Below are 16,129 nucleotides of genomic sequence, written 5' to 3'. Positions count from 1 at the left end.
TTCGGAATCTTACCCGAACGTCGAGCTCTCATACTTATATTCCTTACTCAGGGATGACACTCAGAAGGGAGGCTACTTGAGATTAAGGTCTTTCGACAAGACTCTACGAATCAGAAGCCTCGAGGCTGGGCGCTCGGTTCGGGACGCAGGTGAAGACTCGAGGCTAAGCGCTCAGCTCAAAATGAAGATAAAGTCCCGAGGTTAGAGGGTAGAAGGCGTGAGAAGCGTGACCACGTGGAAGAGTTCAGTTTGTACATGTTTTCTTCAATGATCTTTATATACGGCACATCCTACAAATGTAGTGGTTGAGTAAGGATATTTTTGGAATGTAAAGTAGATCATAAATCACTATAAAAGGTGAGCCCTACCCCCATTGTAAAGGGGATCAGTTTTTCCAATTGTGAATATTGTTCCCATTGTAACTTTAAATCGGTGTCAAATTCCTTTGATACCAACCAGGAGTGGCGTGGGGGGAGAAGGCACCGATCGATCGAGCAAGATGGGTGACAGCACCACATTTATGATTCATTCATCTTGCTTCTGACCTTGGCTCAGCTCCAATCAGAAAAACTCCCATCTCATCAGGTCGTTTCGGTCTGGAGGAGCTCTTGCCGAATCAACCGAATGCACGCGTCATCTTTTTCGATCTGATGTGCAGATCAGATCACGGCGGGCGGCGTCTTGAGAAGCTGCGCTACTGATCGAGTAGGAGTACTCTACCGGTGTGCATATTGATGGCTGGAGTTCAGATAGAGTATATGTGTGCTAGGCGTGCGTGCATGGGGCATGTTGCTGGCCCATCTCTCCCGGTGGTGGCCGAAATCCCTGGAGCGCGTCCACACCGGAGCAGGTGATCAGGACATCAGGTGTGCGCGCCGCGCGCCGGACGGTATCGCCAACGATCATCCTGGGCCTCGCGCCATGATGCGCGCGTGGATGCCTGGATTTGCCAATGCGACAGCGACGCCCATCGCCTTCAGCTCGATTACTAGCGATCTGCCTGGAGAACTAATTGGCTGATGTATTTCCTTTAGCATAAAACATTTTTCTTCATCGATATATATAATACGCATCTCATTTTTTTAAAAGAAAAAATTAATCCCAAGTAATCAGATTCCAAAGAAAAAGTAATGGTCAATGCGACAGAAACACATATAATCAGATTCCAAAGAAAAAAAAAAGAGAAGAGAAAACGACGACGCGCATGTACTATTAATCCACGAGTTCTCTCTCAAAAGTCGAAACAAAGTGTATTGTGCGTGTGCATGTAGGTACGGTGCACAGTCACACACAGTGACACATCACGTCACACCATACACGTACAGAGGAGTAGTGTCTCGTCGCGGTTCACAGACACTCTACGAAACAGAAACACAGCGGGCAGCTTAACACCTAATTAAAGAGAAGCTTAGCATGTCTTGCACACTTTTAACTTCGCTGATTGGGCGGCGGGCCCGTGTCTTCCTCTTCTCCCCATGCAACTTGGCTGCCGCCGCGTGCCGCGCCGGCGGATCCGTGCGGGCGAGGAGTTCCCGGCCCCGTCAGCATCCCGTGCGGTTGCGCTTGCGCGCCCGCCGCTGACTTCGGCCGCGCGCATCGCGCACGTAACGCCCGCATGACGACGCGGCCGCGGCCGGGTTCGGCTTAGGAATCTGGATGGCAGTTAATCTGGACGAATCCATTCCATGCCGGCCGTTAAGTTGGGTACAGGCCGGCGTTGGACAGGAGCGATGCGGCGCCGGGCGCACGGCACCCATCTTCCTGGGATCAAAATCCACGGGGCCCATGACTTCCAACGGAACCCGGCAGATCGAGCCGAGCGCAAGTGGAACGTGGAGAGGCACATGGGTCGTTGCACGGCCGTGCACCGGCCGGCGAGCTGGCGGAGCTAGTCCAAGTCGAGCTAGGCGGACCCGAGCGAGCGAGCATGGGGTCTGGTCGATCGGTCGGTCAGGCCGGCCGGCCGGGAGCCACTGCCCAAAACCCCCTGCCAAATCTCTTGGAATTGACCTCGCCGGAGCGGGATTAGAACGTCAAATCGTCACGCCTGTTGGCGCAAACCGCACGCCCAGGGCGGGTTAGCGTTGATTACGTCAGGTTAATGGGCACTGTGTTGCATGCAGTCCCAGTTCGCCTGGAATTCCGTCATGTGTTGTTCGTTCAGCTGCTAATATAATCTGTTCCGGCTTTCACCTAACGTTTGGCGCGAGTAGCGTCCGGATTATTCTGATGCCTGCATGCGCGAAGGTCAGCTCAGGTGCGTGCCTGATTTGATTTTAAGGCGCCAGTTAGTGCGGATCGAGCGAAAAAAAGAGGAAACAAAAGAAAAGGTTAGGCTAGGTCAATCGATTTGATTTATTCCTTCGCTTCGTTTTGTTTTTTGTTTCGTCCTGCTGCGACTTTGACCGGATCAAAATCACGCAACGAAACGTGAGGCCGGCAGTGATCGACGGCCAAGAACAGTTTGGTTCGCACGAGTTGACCTGGGGGCGAACTGAGCTGAGCTTCCCCGCATTGTTTACCGCCGCTAATTCTCCGTAGACAACAGAAGCAGGCGCACGTACTCCGTCGCCTACGCAGCTACGCCGTACGCGCACGCACATGCCTTGCTACCGTCTGACGGAGAATTCAAAGGGTGGAGGAAGAAGGCTGGACTTCGGAGCTCAGGCAATCCTCCCCTTTTGTTTCCTTGTGCTGTTGGTTAGGTAACTTTGGACGCACATGGACAATGGCCTTACCGTATGCCTGCGATGTGAGTTCTGCCCTAACCTCACCACCAAGTCCCAAATTTTCATAGCTCAATTTTTCTTTTCTTCATCCGAGTAGGAGAAAAGTGGTCAGAACCCGGAAGCTCAGTTCGGAGTATGGATGCCATGACTTGGAACCTCAGCCTCGAAGGCGACAGGAAGCAGGCAAGCAGCCGCCAGTCGGCGCAGCGAGTGAGTGCTGGGTGGGGAGCCCACTGACCAGAGGGACGATCCATCCAAATTCCAAAGCAGCACATGCAACTTGGAGCTTTTCAGGTCATCATGCTGCCGAAGCCCTGTGGAAAAAGATTTGCAGCGGCTCTGCCCAATGGGATGCGTCGTTGCTTCCATGCTTGATCGGTCAGAGACCGGGATCAGGTGCTGGTCGGCCGTATTGGCACGGGCACCTGATGTCAGGCGCTCATTTCATTTCCCGCTGCTTTGCGGCTCCCCCACTGTCAGTGCTGTGCATGCTTGGATGATCATGATTACAATTTACAATACTGGATTAGTGGATTGTGGTATCAGGGCGTGAAGATCAGAAGATGTGTGCCCTGGGAGGGCGAAAAAAAAGACCAACAAGATCAATGAAGATATGAATATAACAGACACCGAGAAGTGGTGATCATATTTTATCTGTGAAAGAAATAAGCAAAAAAGATGCAGCTTTTCTGTGGAAATGTTTGTAAGCCCGTTCCCATTTAGGTGGTGTTTGGTTCAGCCAAACCAGCGGTACGCTAACGTAATTGATAGGCAGTGGTACTGTTACCGTGTAACAAAAACCGTCATTTGTTTGGTTTAGCCACGGTATTGGAAACTCATTACAGAGCTCATCCCTCCGATGCGTCGTCTTCCTCGCGGCTCGTCAAAGTTGAGCGGTGTAGCTTAAGCGCGTCACAGTGGAACTCCCCGCGGCCGCCCCGCCGCGCCACCTCTGGCCCCTCTCTGTGCCCCCGTGTCGGCAACGTTCCCTGGCCGAAGTACCAGCGCACCGTGGGTGAACAGCTTGTGCCGCAGCTTCGATCAGGACGACAGAGACGACGAGGCCGCCATGGATCTCGCCAGTACCGATCAGATGGATTCACCTCAATTTGCTGCTTCAATTTGCTTCGCTTTAGTACCAGCTCCATAGACCGTGGCTTTGTATCCTTCCCATCTCGAAGGGCGGCCGAAGAAGCCTATGGCGAGGCAGATGGCCTCTGCGGCGGCGGCGGCACTTTCACGGCGACAACGGAAGAGACGACGGAAGATCAAATTGCGGCGCAGCTAAGGAATGCGATTTGCATCTGGGGCGATGAAGATGGGCGGTAGCAGAGGTGATTAGTTGGCTAGGAAAAAAACGAATCAACATGACGCGAGGAGACGGGGCCTGCGAGGAAGTTGATACGGCAGATCTTGGGTGGTATCAGAATCGTACAAGGCTATATCAGATACCATGGTAGCCATTTACGGACCGGGCAAACCAAACACAAAATAATCGTATTCAAATCACAGCGTGATCCGATTACACCGCAAAACGGCTGAACCAAACGCTACCTTAGTGAGAAACGGCAACAGCGGAGGAGACAGCATGAGGTATGAACTCTATGGAAGGTGTTACAACTTTCCTTGACTTTTATTCCAAGTGGAAACGAGTCATGTACAAATTGGATAATTTATTTGTATTTATTGGTATCAAATACATTACCAACACAACTCGCAAACACCCATCAGCCTTCACGCGCAGCGGTCAACGCGAGTTAAACCAGTGCGTGCTGAATTGCTGATGTACATTGCGGCTGTACAAGCACAATACACACACACAAAACAAATAGCCTCAACAATAAGATGAATCAGTATCTTTCTCTGAATGAACTGCACCTCTGTACTCTGTTGCTTGCTTTGTGACGATGCCTTTTATTCTGGATCAATGGATCATGCTTGTGTCCACGAGTAATGGACACAAAAGAATCAGATCAATCTTCTCACGTATGTGCTAAGCTTGCAAACATCCATTCTCTTCAAGATAGCACATAACTTGCTTGGCCATTGCTTTGGGTGAAGGGCATTCCCCATCTTTCATCTGAATTACTATCTGCATAAGATCACGCAAAGAGCAACCATTTTTTGAAAACAAGTGGCTGAATTTGCATTTATGTGGGGGCAATAGAAGTGAAGGGTTAATGTTGATTGCTGAATGATGAACAAGCTAAATTGCTTATTAATGAAATGTGTTAACTCAACTTTAACAAGGAAAACATATCTAAAAATGTAAGAAAAATATTGATCTCGTCTCTAAAGTTGCTAATCAGAATTCAGCTGTATGCTTGTATGCATGTCATTCAGACATTACATCAACTCAACTCATAGCTAATAGCAATCAGTTCTCATGTCATCGCTTTAAGTAGTCCATTATGGACATTATCATATAAAAATGCAAAGCGCCGTTTAATTTTAACCTTGTAACATTTTGCTAGTTCTCTGAATATTGGAGCATGGGAATCACAATAGGAATAAAAGGAAATGCTAGTAGTTCTATATCTCAAATATCTCAATGATAAGGCATAAGAGCATAGAGGAAGTGCTTGTTTGTACTAAACAGATGCAGCCCCAGCATAATGATCAATGACGTCAAGAACCACTACATCAATAGCGAGGTCTCTTTATATTTCATATCCAGTTACTATATGGAAATTGTAAGGTGCGGGCACATAGGAAGTAAGAGTAAGACATGCTCTTTAGGCTCACCTCACCGTTCACTGGTGGTTCATATGGATCATCAATTCCAGTGAAACCTGTTTTTCAAAAGGCAATGATTGAAGTAAGACTACACAAACTCATATTATAGCAGCTAAGCTGTATTGGTTGACATTTAACTAGTACTACAGTCGCTTGTACCTTTAATCTTTCCTGTGCGTGCAAGCTTGTACAGACCTTTAGGATCACGAGCTTCACAAATTTTTAGGGGCAAATCCATAAATACCTACAGAGCTTGCATGTAGTTAGATAGATGATTATCACTAACAAGACTTAAGAGAATCATAAGTAAGCATACTTCAATAAATTTAGAATCCGGAAGTAGAGCACGGCATGCATCACGGTCTCTCCTGTATGGAGATATCAAGCTAGCAATGCAAATGATACCAGCATCCGCAAAAAGCTTTGCCACTTCTCCTGCACGAAAGATTTAGCTATAGTGAAAGAACTTCTAGTGAACCATCTTCTTTTCTTCAGAACTTACCAACTCTTCGTATATTTTCTGCACGGTCTTCTGCCTTGAAGCTTAAATCTCGATTTAGGCCATGTCTGAGGTTGTCGCCATCAAGGACATACGTGAGGTGGCCTCTGCAATGTAACTCCCGACTCAATGCACATGCAAGAGTACTTTTCCCTGAAACATAAAAAGATGCTAATTTCCTTTGTGTCGTATACTTTTGTAGATACAAGAGAATGGAGAAAACATAAGCTTTGACTCATGCTAGCCAAAATAAACTGAAATATAAATGTAATGGTAGGAATAATGCTCAGGATGCGGCAGGGGCTAACTTAGAATGGCATGCAAGAGGGAAGGAAAAACAGTCTGTATGAACAACATTGCAAAGACAATCACCAGGTGATGTGTTACCACTATCAAACAATCACTGTGTAGCAGAGGGAAGTGCTAAAAGATAAAGAAAATAGATTTCAAAATGAACCTAGTAGAAGAATCATCAGAGTGAGAGTGCAAGACTTTTTCCCGTACTGATGCCAATACACCACACCAGATTTGGTACTTATCGTGGAGATATTAATTTAGCAGCGTACCAGCCAATGAAAAGTTTATGCGACAACAGGGCAACATTACATGCTGAGTAGCTAATGGTAATCAAGATGCCAGCACTCAGTTGCCTGTAGAGCAGATATCAAACTAATATGTGGATTTAACTCATGTAGGAAGCCTATGAAAGAAGTATTTATGTTATATGCATGTTCAATCTGAAGTCTAATTTAGTTCAACATAATCAGATTCAGATGGCAAGGAAATAACGTATGTAAAAGTAACTGGGAAACAGCTCTAAACCTGCATGAGCATATTAGTTGAGATTGAATGCCCAAAGCAAATGACTAATTCTTGCTTTCTATCACAAAGGCTACCAAATTAACTTCAAAACTTATGGCAACAATAGCATCCAGAAACTATTTTTGATAAAAAGAACAGGAAATTCCCTCATAGAAACCTAACCAAGAATGTGGAAAAGGAAACTATGGCCAGCAGCATGTAGATCAAGGCAACAATCTACTGAAAATATACCTGAACCACTGAGTCCTGTGATCCATACAACACAGCCTTTTTGTCCCAGCAACTTCTGTCTATCAGATTGTCCAATCGGGCAATTATGCCATAAAATATTAGTTGATTTCCCAATGTTTGACATTACAGGCTTCTCCTTCACTGATGATGGATATCCGTAAATTGTTAGTGCGGCCCTGTTCCTCTTGTTATCAAATTCATTAGTACAACAATAACAAAGCAAATAAACCTATACAGACAAAGCCACGACATATATTTTTTTATGATGGTTTCCTTCCCAGTATCAACTCCGCCTATGTTGTCTCAACATAGCAGGTCCTAAACCCTGGTAAAGGAGGAGGGTTGCGATAGGCTTGGCGAGCCAACGTTAAACCTAGCCATTCTAATGGAGATGAAACCAAAGAGAAATCCGTTGGGGCGTAACCCTCTTCGCGACGCGCCATATCGGAACCCGGGTATGGGGTTAAATGGGCGAGGGCCAGGTCGTCTCCCCCTTGGTGACGCGCCATGTCGCGATCTGGGCATAGTGTCAAGTGAGCAAGGATCGGATCGTCATTTCCTTAGTGGCCCGCTACATCAGCGCCCGGGTGTAGTGAAAAATGTGTAAGGGTCTTCACATCTCTCTCGACGGGTCAAAGGGCAAGGAAGCTAGTCGAACCAACTAGGATTCATGTAGGTAGTTGGAATGTAGGGTCTCTTACAGGTAAGTTAAGAGAGTTAGTTGACGTAGCGACTAGGAGGCGTGTAAATATCTTATGCATTCAAGAGACTAAATGGAAGGGCCAGAAGGCGAAGGAGGTGGACAATACCAGTTTCAAGCTTTGGTACACAGGGACAGCTGCAAATACAAATGGAGTGGGAGTTTTGATTGACTAGAGTCTCAAGGATGGAGTGGTGGACGTGAGAAGGCAGGGGGATAGGATTATCATAGTTAGGCTTGTCGTTGGTGATATGGTCCTGAACGTACTTAGTGCGTATGCCCCCCAAGTAGGCCACGATGAGAGTGCTAAAAGGCTTTTCTGGGAAGATTTAGATAGCCTGGTTAGAACTGTACCTTCTAGCGAGAAGCTTTTCATAGGAGGAGATCTTAACGGACATGTAGGTACAACAAGTGCAGGCTTCAAGGCGGTTCATGAAGGTTTTGGGTATGGTAGTAGGAATCAGGAGGGAGAGGAAGTCTTGGACTTTGCAGTAGCTTTTGACTTGATGATAGCGAACACTTTATTTAGGAAGAGATGGTCCCATTTAGTGACTTTTAGTAGTGGCCAACACTATAGCCAGATTGACTTTATCCTCACAAGAAGAGAGGATAAACGGGCATGCTTGGATTGCAAGATGATACATGGGGAATGTGTTGTTTCTCAACATAAGCTTGTGGTGGCAGACTTTCGTTTTCAGATGCGCGCACGCAGGGTTAAACAAGCCAAGATTGCAAGAACAAAGTGGTGGAAATTGAAAGAGGAGACGTCAAAGGTCTTCAAGGAAAGGGTAATCAAAGAGGACCCTTGGAAGGAAGGAGAGGACGCAAACAACATGTGGGAGAATATGGCAAACTGCATTCGGAAGGTGGCCTCGGAGGTGCTTGGAGTAACCAAGGGGGGTAGAGGCGTAGATAAAGATACTTGGTGGTGGAATGAGGAAGTCCAAAGGACTATTAAGGAGAAGAAAGAATGCTATAGGCGCTTGTTCCAAGATAGGAGTGTGGACAACATAGAGAAGTACAAGGAGGCAAAGAAGATCGCAAAGCGAGCTGTAAGTGTGGAAAAGGGTAGGGCGTATGAGGATCTTTACCAACGATTAAGTACGAAGTAAGGAGAGAAGGACATCTATAGGATGGCTAAGGTTCGTGAGAGAAAGACGAGGGACTTCAACGAAGTTAAGTGCATTAAGGATGAAATAGAGAACATCTTGGTAAAGGAGGATGAGATCAAACAAAGATGGCAAGAGTATTTTGATAAATTGTTCAATGGTGAGAATGAGAACACAACCTTGCAGTTGGATGACTCTTTTGATGACACCAACAGGCACTTTGTGCGGAAGATCCAAGAATCTGAGGTCAGAGAGGCGTTGAAAAGGATGAAAAGTGGTAAGGCGATGGGCCCGGATGGTATCCCAATTAAGGTGTGGAGATGCCTCGGGGATATAGCTGTTCAACCATATTTTTCGGTCGAACAAGATGCCGGAAGAGTGGAGGAGAAGTATACTGCTACCAATATACAAGAATAAGGGAGATATTCAAAGTTGTACTAATTACCGAGGAATTAAGTTGATGAGCCATATTATGAAGCTATGGGAGAGAGTTATCGACCATCATTTGGGAAGGATAACACGGGTCTCTATGAACCAATTTGGTTTCATGCCTGGAAGGTCAACCATGAAAGTTATTTTCTTAATAAGACAAGTTATGGAGCGGTATAGGGAGAAGAAGAAGGACCTACACATACTTTGCATTGACTTGGAGAAGGCATATGATAAAATACCAAGGAATGTTATGTGGTGGGCTTTGGATAAACATAAAGTCCCAACGAAGTACATTGGACTTATTAAGGACATGTACAACAATGTTGTAACTAGAGTCCGAACAAGTGATGGCAACACAGATGACTTTCCGATTAAAATAGGACTGCATCAAGGGTCTGCTTTGAGCCCTTATCTATTTCCCTTCGTGTATGCTCTTTGCGGATGATGTAGTGCTAGTTGATGAAAGTCGAGCAGGAGTAAATAGGAAACTAGAGTTGTGGCGGGAGACCCTAGAGTCAAAAGGTTTTAGACTCAGCAGAACTAAAACTGAATATATGAGATGTGTTTTTAGCACTACTACACATGAGGAGGGAGATGTCAGTTTGGAAAGCCAAGTAGTGTCCATGAAGGATATATTTCGATATTTGGGATTAATGCTACAACGAGATAGGGATATTGATGAGGATCTTAGTCATAGAATCAAAGCGGGGTGGATGAAGTGGTGCCAAACATCAGGAATTTTATATGACAAGAGGGTACCATTGAAGCTAAAAGGTAAGTTTTATAGGATGACGATTAGACCTGCAATGTTGTATGGTGCAGAATGTTGGCTTACAAGAAGACGACATGTCCAGCAGATAAGTGTTACAGAAATGCGTATGTTGCGTTGAATTTGTGGTCATACGAGAAGGGATCGAGTCCGGAATGAGGATATACATGATAGGTTAGGGGTAGCACCGATTGAAGAAAAGCTTATCCAATATCGGCTAAGATGGTTTGGACATGTCCAACGAAGGCCTCCGAAGGCACCGGTGCGTAGTAGAACCCTAAGGCGTGATAGAATGTGAAGAGAAGTAGAGGAAGACCAAAATTGACATAGGAAGAGGCAATAAAAGAATATTTGAAGGGATGGAATATACCCAAAGATTTAGCCCTGGATAGGAGTGCTTGGAAAACAGCTATTCATGTGCCCTAACCCTAATTTGTGGCTCTTGTTGGGTTTCAACTCTAGCCTACCCTAACTTGCTTGGTACTGAAAGATTATGTTGTTGTTGTTGTTCCTCCTTCCCAGTATCATATCTAAAAATTAGAAATTCTTCTTTTATAGGAAATCATGAAAAACTAAACCTTCTCGTGTGGAGAATTATCCACATCCTAAAATAACACATAAATCAAAGTGCTTTCTTTGCTTTTCTACCTATTATCCTTCATCTTCTTACTGCCAAGCCTACCATCGTGAACTATAAGAACTAAACAACTTTTCATTAGCTTTTACCTTCAACCATAAGATGTATGTCATGGACTCGTCACACTTCAAGTTTATTTGGAACCACCACCCCTCCCATGTAGTTAGCAATTAGTAACCCCTTAAGTAAGTCTCCTCGTCATTGTCAATAACATTGTTACTCAGCCATACTGTACGATTAGGATATTTTGAGTGAAGACTTAGCAGAATCATCTAGGAAACCTTGCCCTTCTCTACCATGACATTAATGTTGTTGGCTGCGCTAGCTTCTTCAGGAGCTTCACATTTCAGTTGCTACGACGACGGTTGTCTATTGTGATAATGTAAGTGCGGTCTATATGACAGCAAATCCTGTTCACCACCGCCGCACCAAGCATATCGAAATCGACATCCACTTCGTCCGCGAGAAGGTTGCACTAGGACAGTTTCGCGTGCTTCATGTTCCATCGTCGCACCAGTTTGCGGGCATCATGACCAAAGGCTTACCAGTACAGTTGTTCACTGATTTCAGGTCCAGTCTTTGTGTTCAAGAACCTCCCGCTGCGACTGCGGGCAGGTATTAGAGATATGTATAGCCTACGATATGTACACGTATCATATATCTCTTGTAGTTATATACTTGTACACCAAGCCGGTCTAGTCTATATGAAATGTCACCTCCTCCTGGCGTGTGGTGTAATTCCCAAATTCATCTTATCTCTCTACACAAGCGACGAGTTAGCGAGTTACCTGGGCTGTGCGGGCCGTCCCCGTGGCGCTGCTCCATTCCTCCTCCGCCGCCGCACCCACCGCCCAATGCCGCGGCGGCAGTGCGACCGCGCACCCGCACCGCGGCCCTCCTCCACCTCGCCGCGCCCACCACCGCTGGCGAGGCCCGCGGGAGCGTGGGAGGAACGGAGAGCGAGGCCATGGGTCACGAGCGCGGGGCGCGGCGCATCGCCGGGGTGAGCGGGGGCGCGGGCGTGGGCGCGGTGCCTGCGCTACCGGCGCTGGCTGGCGTCGGGTCGAAGAGGGTGTTGGCCCTGGCTGTGGCTGGGCCGGGATGCCGGGCTGGTCGCTGCGTGGAATCAGGTTCTCCTTCCTGGGTGAAACGAAATGTACTGGAGCCGGAAATGCAGGCGGGTTGCTGTCATGCGCGGCTGTGGTCTGTGGAGACTGGAGAGGCTCCGTCTGCCACCTCCCCGCCCCCGCACGTTGGTGTCGTCGCTCGCGATGGCCGTAGGGGCCAGCCGCGACCGCGATGCGCAGGAGGATGATCTGGATTTCTGGATGGAGATGAGATGAGCAGCAAATACAGAGGGCCCGAGCGCCACGCCGTTGTCTGATGATGGTAGGTAGGGGATGGGCGCCTGCGACTGCAAGTCTGCGACATTTGCCACACGGGAGGTCGGGAGCTGTGCTTGTGGCCATGTGACTCGCCACCGAAGCCAAATAAAAAGAATGGAATCGAGGGGCACGTGAAAGCTACAGCCGAGATGCGCAGCTCCGAATTCCTGCGGTCGGGCGTTTGCCTTTACCCCAGTGGTTGCGCGCGCACCGGCGGCCTTCACCGTAGTCCGTATACAGTACAGCCGCCTGCAGCCTGCTGCTGAAGATTCGACTTCATCGGTGGCTCGGTGAGACCTCTCGCCGTCCCGCCTCGACGGCACGCCGATGAAGCATATACCAGTCCAGGAATCCACTCCCAAGAAACGTCAAGAGAGCAGTAACAAAAACATAGCACCAGCGGACGAACACCACATGCACATGATCAATGAGCTCAAAACAGGTGGTAAATCTCATTCTGCGGTGCATCAATCAACACCGCACAAATATGACATGTAGTTTCTGCATGCAAAAGATTACCATGGCGGCTACTCAGTACTCACAGTGGCAGAGAGCCTAGACGCTAAAGAAACAAGCGGCATACATCTACAGATGCCTTCGACAACAAAAAAACTGTTGATGGGTAAAAATCCTGCAGACGACCCATCCGGATCCTTCCCACGGAGCGTCAAACCTTTGCCAGATTAACGGAACAGGTTCGTGGAACAGATTATTGGTTACAGCTTTGCAAAAAAACAACCAAAGAATTCGGAATTCACCGGCAATCGACCGCGGATGATCTGATCAGGGCTTCAGCGCGAGTGCCAGGCCAAACTTGGGGGCCCTGTCCAGGGCCTTGGTGTCGAATTCACCGGAGATTGTCAAGAGTGACTTGGGTTTAAGCTCGTGCTGGAGAAGCGCGGCGAGCGTTCCAGTGTTGTTGAGCCTTGCCTTCACAGCTGTCTGAGGATCGATCTTGTAGAGGCCACCAACAGTGAGTGTGTTCACATTTGTTGAGAGCCTCCGGGTTAGTTCAGCCACAGCTGAGGCCTTCTGCTTCTCATCAAGGTGGTAAACACCTGACACTTTGATGGTGTCACCTTTGTCGGCCCTGCACAAGCATGCGTGATGTATCAATAATTGTGTTCCAGCCTCATACCACACAAATCACAGTGTAAGTGTGGACTTACAGAATGAATGCAGCATGGTAGTCTGGCTTGGTTACACCAATTGCAGCAGTGTACTTGGTAAATTTTCCTGAAGCTGTGTCGTATCCAGCTTCCGCACCAAAAGCAACTCCTTGAGCACCTACTGTCCCAGAAAGTTCAACCACAGGAGAGGGCTTCGTGCCAACAACAGTAGCAAGACTTGCATTCTCATGGAAGTAATGCAGTTCCACCTGGTACAAAGAACATTTACACTCAAGGACCTGTTTTCAATTCACCAACCATAAATTGACAGCAAATGAAAATACCTTTCCAGAATTGTAGTCAGGCAGCTTCACAGACGTCACAAGCTTTGTGGATGGCAGGGCATCCAACACAGTCAAGGTAGTAGAGATCTGCAGGAATCATACAAAAGTGCTATAGATTTATGTCTAGCTATAGGCTACAAATAGAGAATGCATAAATTTTTATGTTTAATGTCACTAACGTTTGATTCCGTGTCCACTTTAACATCAACAACAGTATTCTTGTACTTGTAAACTGAACTGACATCAAGAGTATAAAGCCCTCCTTTCTTCACAGCTGTGGAAGTGAGGCCCTGAAAAAAAAAAGATAAAAAAGAGAGCCATGAAAAGCAAGTTTATAAAGGGCTAATTCATATATAAAGAAAAAGCCTCAAACAGCAGAAAATGCACTAGTACTGTCATCACAATTAACTTTACTAACAATCTTAAAATGAAAATGATATAAAGAATATATCAGTTCACTGTTGCTGAAAGAAGAAAAATATTATGTCAAAGCAAACAAAGCACATAAGATAATAGCCCATGCATTTTGAAAATGCATATAATCTATATAAGATTATCTCTGTAGTTTCAACAAATTATAGGGTGGTCAGCACTATCCATGCAGTTGTGTACATCTAGTCTTATTTTTCAAACTTAAAATGAGCAAAATAATTGGTAATGTTACTATCAGGAGAATGGACTCCTGATAACTAGTTGACACTTTAACCCACCACTATATTAATGAATCACCAATTTGCACTTTAGTTTAATTAATAGATATATCATGCTCAAGTAAAGACAGCTTTTGCGAGAGTTCAATCTGGCTAATGAACATTGCATTGCTACAATAAGACTGATGATAAAGTGTAATGGCATATTGGTACTGACATATTCAGTGTTATACGGGTGCTGGATCCAACTCATGTTTGAGTGTCCAATTTGCAATTTCCAAAAAAAAAAAAGAAAAGCATTCAGGAATTCACCAGACATAACTTTGATTTATTTTAAGAACATGATTATAGATCAATGTATATTCTTGTGCAGAATGAGAGCACTAATTGCACAGCTTGAAAGCCCATTTTGTGAGATCAATAAATCAGTACATCCAATGAAAGCATCTAGTGATTGTAAGTTTCTAGAAGAAATTCTAAAGTAACTGATGAAATCAGGTTTAAAAAGCAGGAAGAAAATGTAACTGCACAAATTCGAATTCCCATCATTGGATACATCAATTGTGAAGTATCAGGTATCAATGCTCAAAACACCAACATTGTGAACCAGAAATGTATTTGTGTTGGTCAGATACAGACACAGGTGAGAATTTGGCAAGTGGAACAACCAAATATTTATTAAATAAGAATGGAAAACAGGTCCATCATGTACATATGCCAACACAGTGAAAGAAAAAGCAGCGACAGGAGAAATCATGATAGGTTGTATTACAATTGAACCTTCTAGAAAGGATTGTCTTAGGTCAATGTTGAAAGTGCCAGTCAATCCAAATTAATTTCAACTGTGACCGTACAACTTCTCCAGTGTACAAGCAGCTAAGCTTCATCATTACTTTCGTAATAAGAATGGCAGGCAGAAGGACTACTATGACCGACTTGTTGCAAAACTAAGGCATGAGCAACAAAAGAATAAAACAAACAAGGTCAAAACCAGCCAATTTCTTCAGACAATGTTCACAACTTCACAAACTAGGATAGCCTGAGATCATGACCACCACCGATCCAGTAGCGATGGAGGCTAAACACAGCATCTCAAACACACTGGCTAACTACAAGGCCTCCTCCAGTGTGAGCGGTACTCAATGATCTTACTCGACAAACAATAAAATAACTATAATAAGCAACTGCATTGCTCTACAAGAATATGACCAAAGTACCATTTCCTATCATTCTACCACAAAATTAACAAGTATCAGACACATGGTGCCCTCAGATACTAACATACGGATGCAACGACCAAGCAAATCGCAAGACACCAATGTACTTGGTAAAACAGAGCTCCAAACCAGCAAGGTAACAAACACCTAACAGGCCACACATAGCAACTAGCAACATCTCGACGCTGAACACCACAGCCATAACCAGATCAGGCCTCGCGGGCACGGACAAGCGAACACGAAACCAGGCAGCATGGAATCACACGACCGCGATCGGATCGGAAGAACCCTTACCACTCCAGAGGAGCTGACGGTGGAGACGGTCAGCTTCTGATCGTAGGTGTAGTCCTTCGTGAGCAGATCTGCAGATCACCAAGCCACAAACGGGGAAACCCAAACCAATTAGACTGGAAAGAGGTGATGGTGATGATGATGACGAGAAGGGCGAGGAGGAGGTACCCTTGGCCTTCTTGCCGATGTCGGAGAAGAGGCCGGGTCCCTTCATGGCCATGGCGACGGCGGCGGTGGCGGCGTCTAGCGGAAGGGGACGGGAGTGGAGGGGGAGGCGGCCGCCGATCGAAGGCGAGGAGAAAGGAGAGGTCACTACCGTCAGAGGGCGCCGCCAAGTTCCGCCACGAGGAGCTGTGTGGGGCTCGACAAATGAATGACAGGCGCGGAGAGGGGTGGGTTGGTTCGGGTCAGCTCAGTTGGAGCCGGCACGGCACGTTTCCGCCCCTGCGTCCTCGGTTCCCCCGGACGA

General features: G+C 46.4%; 2 protein-coding genes and 1 pseudogene across 2 annotated transcripts; 1 reads left to right on the top strand and 2 right to left on the bottom strand.

The window, feature by feature from the left end:
- Positions 1 to 4,341: 4,341 nt before the first annotated feature.
- On the bottom strand, positions 4,342 to 12,016 carry LOC117835904 (adenylyl-sulfate kinase 3). Its single transcript, XM_034715228.2, has 7 exons — positions 11,453 to 12,016; positions 7,018 to 7,158; positions 5,968 to 6,117; positions 5,782 to 5,900; positions 5,625 to 5,709; positions 5,475 to 5,521; positions 4,342 to 4,821 (listed from the first exon to the last, which is right to left on the bottom strand). The coding sequence occupies exons 1-7, from the start codon at positions 11,631 to 11,633 to the stop codon at positions 4,723 to 4,725; spliced, it is 822 nt and encodes a 273-aa protein (XP_034571119.1). The 5' UTR covers positions 11,634 to 12,016; the 3' UTR covers positions 4,342 to 4,722.
- LOC140221481 (uncharacterized) lies at positions 9,542 to 10,357 on the top strand (annotated as a pseudogene).
- A 461-nt stretch (positions 12,017 to 12,477) lies between the features above and the next one.
- LOC117835903 (mitochondrial outer membrane protein porin 5) lies at positions 12,478 to 16,058 on the bottom strand. Its single transcript, XM_034715227.2, has 6 exons — positions 15,829 to 16,058; positions 15,664 to 15,731; positions 13,682 to 13,792; positions 13,503 to 13,589; positions 13,219 to 13,427; positions 12,478 to 13,139 (listed from the first exon to the last, which is right to left on the bottom strand). Exons 1-6 carry the CDS (start codon positions 15,878 to 15,880, stop codon positions 12,833 to 12,835), a joined length of 834 nt encoding a protein of 277 aa, XP_034571118.1. The 5' UTR covers positions 15,881 to 16,058; the 3' UTR covers positions 12,478 to 12,832.
- Between the last annotated feature and the right edge of the window lie 71 nt (positions 16,059 to 16,129).

Source organism: Setaria viridis, chromosome 9 (assembly GCF_005286985.2).
Source record: "Setaria viridis chromosome 9, Setaria_viridis_v4.0, whole genome shotgun sequence".
In the NCBI taxonomy this organism is placed as follows: domain Eukaryota; kingdom Viridiplantae; phylum Streptophyta; class Magnoliopsida; order Poales; family Poaceae; genus Setaria; species Setaria viridis.
The sequence above is the reverse complement of the archived record's forward strand: the minus strand, read 5'-3'. Positions and strand labels throughout refer to the sequence as shown.

Excerpts from the sequence above, each read along its gene's own strand:
- LOC117835904 (XM_034715228.2), bottom strand. The coding sequence starts at position 11,633 with ATGGCCTCGCTCTCCGTTCCTCCCACGCTCCCGCGGGCCTCGCCAGCG. Across the intron at positions 6,118-7,017 it reads CACAGGACTCAGTGGTTCAG|GGAAAAGTACTCTTGCATGT; the intron begins GTATATTTTCAG and ends TTTATGTTTCAG. Across the intron at positions 4,822-5,474 it reads AACCACCAGTGAACGGTGAG|ATAGTAATTCAGATGAAAGA; the intron begins GTGAGCCTAAAG and ends GATCTTATGCAG.
- LOC117835903 (XM_034715227.2), bottom strand. The coding sequence starts at position 15,880 with ATGGCCATGAAGGGACCCGGCCTCTTCTCCGACATCGGCAAGAAGGCC. Across the intron at positions 13,428-13,502 it reads CTGACTACAATTCTGGAAAG|GTGGAACTGCATTACTTCCA; the intron begins GTATTTTCATTT and ends TCTTTGTACCAG. Across the intron at positions 13,140-13,218 it reads TACCATGCTGCATTCATTCT|GGCCGACAAAGGTGACACCA; the intron begins GTAAGTCCACAC and ends ATGCTTGTGCAG.